General features: G+C 44.7%; 1 protein-coding gene across 1 annotated transcript; it reads left to right on the forward strand.

Annotated features, from left to right (window-relative positions):
• Window positions 1–1,490: 1,490 nt before the first annotated feature.
• Window positions 1,491–4,381, forward strand: LOC148322320 (myosin heavy chain, skeletal muscle-like). Its single transcript, XM_088317242.1, has 8 exons — window positions 1,491–1,520; window positions 2,320–2,463; window positions 2,724–2,927; window positions 3,045–3,170; window positions 3,244–3,414; window positions 3,561–3,665; window positions 3,744–3,839; window positions 4,238–4,381. Exons 1-8 carry the CDS (start codon window positions 1,491–1,493, stop codon window positions 4,379–4,381), a joined length of 1,020 nt encoding a protein of 339 aa, XP_088173368.1.
• Window positions 4,382–6,779: the final 2,398 nt, after the last annotated feature.

Below are 6,779 nucleotides of genomic sequence, written 5' to 3' on the forward strand. Positions count from 1 at the left end.
ACTTGAGCCAGTCGTCGTATTCCACGGTGGAGCTGCTCTGCAGGAACCTCATAGCCAGGTCTTCAAATGAGGACCCCAAATCCAGATTAAATCGAGATATAGCCGGCTCGGTGCCTGCCGACATGACCGTCCAGTGCTCATCCTCGTTCACTGTGAAGTAGTCGCTGCTGTACTTGGCCTCGTTGAGAAGATGATCCGCAGGCTGACCAAGGAGTTGACAAATGGTCTCCATGATCCCTCGAAGAGACGAGCAGTCAAAGAGATCAAACCCAAAAAAGAGGTATGCGACGGTACATCCCAGAGACCACATGTCGATGGCCTCCGACAGGGCCAGACCCAGGGTCACCTCTGGTGCTCGGTAGGCCTCGGCCTGAAGAATCATGCCCACATGCACTGATGTGATTGGTCGCGCCAGGCCAAAATCGATCAACTTGACTCGGAAGGGATGTTTTCTGTGGTCGACCAGCATGACGTTGTCTGGTTTCAAGTCCGTGTGAGTGACTCCTAACGCCTGCAGGGCCTCAAATGCCATCAGGAGCTGTGAAGTGATCGGTCGGATTTGGTGGAGATTGAGCGGTGTCATGTTTCTCTCTGTCATCAGATCCTCCAGGCTCTTGTCCAGCATCTCAAAAACCAGACACGGGAAGTCCTGGAAGATAAAGTGTTCAATGAACCTCACCAAGCTGTTCCTGTTCTTGTCCAGAAAGCGGATCTTCTGCAGCGCCTGCACCTCCTGGTGGAAGTAATTTATGTTGCATCTTTTCAGAAGCTTGATGGCCACACGATCTGACGTGTTCAGGTTGAAGCATTTGGCCACAATTCCAAAGCGTCCCTCTCCAAGGACGCTCAAAAGCTTGTAGCTGTAGCACTTGCTGGAGAAGACCTCTTCATAAACCTGCTGAAGGCACTCACGATCTTTGCGTTCCGGGGACAAGTCTGACATTTTGGCAGAAGTTTCTCCTCTTCTGCCTCACAAACATGACAACAAAAAAAAATTGGAGCTTGTTTGTGCTAACAAATGCATAAAGCACACAGACAAACATAACCCCTTTGTTGGTGATGCGCAACATCTTTAATGTTCGACAACAGCGGTCACGTGACACATCTGTTTGGCTTTAACCACTCAAGCTCTGATGTCACGGGCCGCTTGTGTGATTTGATGACATCATCACAAGGGTGGGATGCCTTGACAACTGGTCAACTCTGGACTTTCAACAGGAATCCAACATGTTTGGACCAGATTACATCTTAACTTTTTCCTTCTTCATCTAACTTCTTGTTTGTTAACTCTTACCTCTGTACAGTGGGTCCATGACTTACAAGTGCCACTAAAACACAAATGCAAAATGAGAGCACTAGCAAGGAGCGACTCTGGTTCCAACGACTCTCTGAAAGGCATACATCAAAGACATGAATATCTTATTTACTTAAATTCTCGTGTTTTATTATGATACAATAAAGTGTTACCCTGCTCTTCATGGACGATCGAGATGAAACCCTGCTGTGAAAATCGAAAATCCGTGAGTAATTGATGCACCTCCTAAAAAATGGTTCATACTTGCTGATAGGTGTCACAAGAAAGCATCAAACCACTAATTTTGTCGAAACGGAGTTCCTGACAACTGCACATAGTTTGTTTCTGAAAAACAGTCTTCCGGTAATTCTGATGAAAAAACAAACAAAAAAAAAGAATTTTTCCAGTCCTCTGAGCGTTCCAGTGCTGAAGTATTAAAATAACCCGACAGACTGCGCAGCTGCTACGTTCCTCCTTTGGAAGGCGGATTAGCAATGCAAACATTCTCCTTTTCGGCTGTGACCCGACACGGAGCGCTTTGACTTCTGAACTAATCGCTGCCTTTCGAAAAGTCAGTCTCACTGTCTGCCGGGCATTCCGCGTCTAAGTCGCTTCAGTCGTTAGAACAGACGACTCAGTGGGTTCACTTGCCACTCACTTGCAGTACTGCTAGGAAGTAACCAAGTCCAAATACATTCTACTTACTTTCACACATACAAAAAAGGCAAAAGTGGCTCCCAAAAGTGTAAAAGCAGGTCTGGCCTGAGAGCAACCGCAGTTATTGCAGCTGTCCCCAGACCTTCAAGTAACATTAGTGACCAGTTGAATGACAACCACTTAGTGCCATGTCACGGTACATCATGTCATGTCATGTCATGCAACAACATGCCATCAGAAATGGCCACAGACCTTTTTCAACATTATGTCATTTAAATATGTCATCGTGTAATCAAGCATCATGTTATTTAGCATCGGGTCATCTTTTTAAGAGAGTAAACTGATTTGGTAAACGATTAAATTAATAGGACCTCAGGCATGGAACAAATTCAACTCAAGAGAAGAAGAAGATGGAAGGGGATATAAATGAGATGGAGATTCAGCTCAGCCATGCTAACCACCAAGCTTCTGAGGCCACGAAGCAAATGAGAAACCTACAAACCCAGTTGAAGGTTTGCACAACAGTTTTGCTCAGGAAAACAAATGCAGTGGCACCTTTACTTATGAATTGAACCAGTTCCATGATCGAGGTCATAACTAGTTTTCCCCATTGAAATTAATTTACCTGTAACTGCCATATTGTGATCTACAACTATTTATATGTTTTAGTGACCAAGTCCTGCCACAAATAGCAATAATCTGTGACTATTTGACATTGAAAAGAATACATGAATTCAGAAATGCAGAACCACAATTCTTGTGTATGCTCAAGGACACACAAGTCCACCTGGATGAAGCTCTCCGCGGTCTGGAGGACATCAAGGAGCAATTGGCCATCGTAGAACGCCGTAATGGTTTGATGACGGCCGAAATGGAGGAGCTGATGGAGGCTTTGGAGCAGGCGGAACGAAGTCGCAAGCTGGCTGAGCAGGAATTGAGGGATATTAGCGAAATAACTCAGCTGCTACACTCGCAGGTGAGGGCAGTAGACATTTAGCTTCAATACTTGTGGTCGCATGGTAATTTCCGTCCATATCAACTAGAACCTTTCGTGAGTGGTGTAAGTAGAAGTCCGATCAATGTTATAATGCAGAACGCAGGTCTCCTGAACTCTAAAAAGAAGATGGAGAGCGAGTTGGCTCAGCTGCAGTCAGAGATGGAGGACACGGTCCAGGAAGCAAAAAACACTAATGAGAAGGCCAAGAAAGCCATCACAGATGTACAGTAAATGCCGCCATCCTTCTGTCATTCACACCAGGATATGATTTACAACTGGAAATCACTTCACACAGGCCGCCATGATGGCCGAGGAGCTGAAGAAAGAGCAGGACACCAGCGTGCACCTGGAAAGGATGAAGAAGAACCTGGAGGTGACAGTCAAGGACCTGCAGCAGCGTCTGGACGAGGCTGAAAGCCTCGCCATGAAGGGCGGGAAGAAGGCACTCCGGAAGATGGAGAACAGGGTAAGAAAATATATACCACAGACAAACAAACAGCGGACTGCCATTAGTCACCCGCAATTTACTTATTCGCTGAGTTTCTTTGGGGAGAACCTATCCCACATTATTCTCTGCCAAAGAACAACACAGATGAATGATTTCTTCTTCAGGTTCGTGACCTGGAAAAGGAATTGGAGGCAGAACGGAAACGTGGCGGCGAGGCCATGAAAGGAGTCCGCAAATACGAGCGCAAGATTAAAGAGATGACATTTCAGGTCAGAAGGTCACCAAGGGTGTGGAGTAGTATGTCCAAGGAAACATGATATCATATTAATCTTCCTCCTCTGTACCAGGGGGAAGAGGAGAAGAAGAACGTGGCCAGACTTCAGGATTTGGTCGACAAGCTGCAGCTGAAGGTCAAAGCGTACAAACGGCAGAGTGAGGAGGCGGTGAGTGGTTGTAACAGATACTTCCATAATTTTTTTCATCTGTATTTGAATACAGTAAACCCTTGCATAGTCCTGGCTTGGTATCGCAAATACATATGTTAACAGATTTTTGTTTGCGGGGGGGGGGACCTATGCTCCATTATTTCCTGACAAACTTACCATTAGCATTTTTATGTTCAAGTCAAAGCAACAAAAATATTACTTTGGCGCCATCCTATGGTATCTTGGTGTCAAGGAACTATGATCACCTTGTGCAGCATTTCATCTTATTAAATTGACTCAAATGATGCTAGCTAACATTGTATAGCACTATATTGTGTGACATGCTGCCTCGTCATCACAGAAGGGGGATTCCCCATGTGGCCCCTTCTAAAGGTTTCCCATTTCCCACTCTTTAGGAAGAACAAACCAGCGTCCAGCAGGCCAAGTTCCGGAAGGTACAGCACGAGCTAGAGGCGGCTGAGGAACGAGCAGACGTCGCTGAGTCGCAGTTGAATAAATTACGGGCCAAGAACCGCGACATTGTTGGGAAAGTGGAGTAAAAAGATGCCTGATGTACAAGTCATGATCATGAGGTGAAACTAGCATGTAATACAATGCTAAATTGACCTACAAGTTTTTCAAGTTATGAAATGCAGCTTTTTTTTCCTTCTTTGTTTTACGAAATAAAATATGAGTTGCAAGTGATCTTAAGGTGCACCGCTGCATGAGGGAGGTCACAAAAAATGGAGCCGCAAAGATACTGTGATGCCCAGGTATGTGGGCAAGGAGACCCAGTGTCACAGATGCACTCATTTATTAAATGGGACAATAGAGCCAAACAGACAAATACAAAATGAAAACACTCGCAAGGAGCTGCTGTAGAACACCACTCGTGCCATGTTAGCCAACTGGTTTACTTGCTTATTGCTGGCATATAATGTGAAACACCGGAGACGGGCTAACAGAAATTAGCATAGATGTTCGAGTGATTCTAAAGCTTAAAACAATGGCACTAGCAACGGGACAAGTGGCCACCATTTTTGTAGGAATGAAAATAATAATCAGAACGCTCAACAGACATGGAAAACGATAGCTTAAAAAGGGATTCAGGTGAATATGTCCTGTCACAGCATCATTAACTGCATCTCAAGTACCAAAGTGAAAGCGTGTGAGGAATGCCAGAAGAAGAGTTAAAGTTACAGCCGAGCACCTGTGTCTGTCAGCAGGAAGCTGATGAGTAAGTGGCAAAAGTTGTTAACTTCCAAGATGAACAAGTAGAGGGAAAACGCCGTCGGGCGAACTGTTAGCGTGCTCACTGACGTCGGTTGGCCAAGATTAAGACGCCTATGGAAATTCTACTAAATTAGCAATGGGACAGTTTCTTTAAACAAATTTGTCCTCACAGGGTCAGCACCTTACTGAAATCCCTGTCTTTCCATCCTTTGATCGTTGGTCAGGATAAATCTCGTTACATCCAGCTTCGCGCAGCAAAACATTTGTTGCAATCTGCACATATTAACAGTATTGATGGCTTTGATAAATACAATGTCATTGCTGTGCTATTAAGGGTTGTATTAAGACAAGGAAGTCCTCACTGATATCTCAGGAACCAAATGGAGGAGCAGCCGCTGTTGTTCACACTTGAGGTCCGCACCTAGTGCTCCTTGTGCCAAGAGCTTTGGTTTCCCACACTCTCCCCGGCTAAATGTGTCCCGCATGTGTTCCCAGTGGACACGCTGTCACCCTCTAACTTGGAAACAAGGCGGGCTGTTAACCTTGGCCCAGGGTTGCCGCCTTCAAGTGGATTATAACAAAGTGTTTCCCAACCGTTATTAATCCAACCCAACAGCAAAAGCACCCCACCCCCAAAATAAAACAAAAATATAATGACACAAAAACTATATTAAAAAGTTTCTAGTAGTTAGTCATCCATTGGACTACCACCTACATACTCATGGGACTTGCAAATTCATCTGTTTGTGGATTTTTTTTTCACCCATCCATCTATAATCGGAACCGCTTAACCTCACGAGGGTGGCAGCGTGCTGGAGCCTATCCCAGCTTTCACTAGGTGAGGTACAGGTAAGTTCTGGTGGGGCCTCCACTGTCTTTCTTGTCTGGGGCCCCAAGGGGGTCTTGAAATGTCCTTGAGCTTGGTTTTTAACCTGGACTCAAGAACCAGCTGCTTTGTCTCCTTCAGGGCAGCTTTCTTGGATTTAGAGGCCTTAGCTTCCAGCAGTGTTCACAACAAGGTGTTCCTCCAAAACTAATGCCACAAGGTCACCTTTGAACACAACAAGTGGCAACTCACACAGACAAAGACACAAGGGGACGTGAATCAACAACATCCTCTTAAGGTGGGCTTTTTGTCATTGGGCTTTTTGTTATTCTTGTGGCAAATTTTCAAATTGCAATGCATATGTTCTCATTTGTGGTGCACTTTTTGCTTTAAAAAAATTCTATTTTTGAAACTTACAACCTTATAGTAAATAAATAAACTCTTTAATTTAGAAAAAAACATGTACATCAAATTAGCATTTTAATCCTGCTGATTCTAATGTGGCCACTTTGATATTTTGTTTTTGCAAAATTACTTTCCCCAAAAATGCAACAAAAAGTGTTTTGGTGGGATGGTTGGGAAGGAATATTGCCATTTCCAATGGGCCACGATCAAAAGCGTATTTTAAAGCCAAGATGTCAGTGAAGTAGCCCATGACAGCGGCGACTGGACGTAAAAATAGAGCTGAAGGATCGTCGCCTGTCGTCAATGACATCTTGCAGTTAAGATCCCGGAAGAGCCATTTTAAGATGGCCACGATCGGTAATGCGGCCGGATTGACATTAGAAAAGTCACATTGCCATGTTTGGAAAGTCTGCTTTGCGTGTTCAGCACTTGATGCTGATAAAAGAAAGCTCCTGCCATCCACTCGTTGACTCACGCTGAAGCTTCTCATTCAG

This window comes from Idiotropiscis lumnitzeri, chromosome 15 (assembly GCF_059441095.1).
Source record: "Idiotropiscis lumnitzeri isolate Australia: NSW breed Sydney's pygmy pipehorse chromosome 15, RoL_Ilum_1.0, whole genome shotgun sequence".
Classification (NCBI taxonomy): Eukaryota; Metazoa; Chordata; class Actinopteri; order Syngnathiformes; family Syngnathidae; genus Idiotropiscis; species Idiotropiscis lumnitzeri.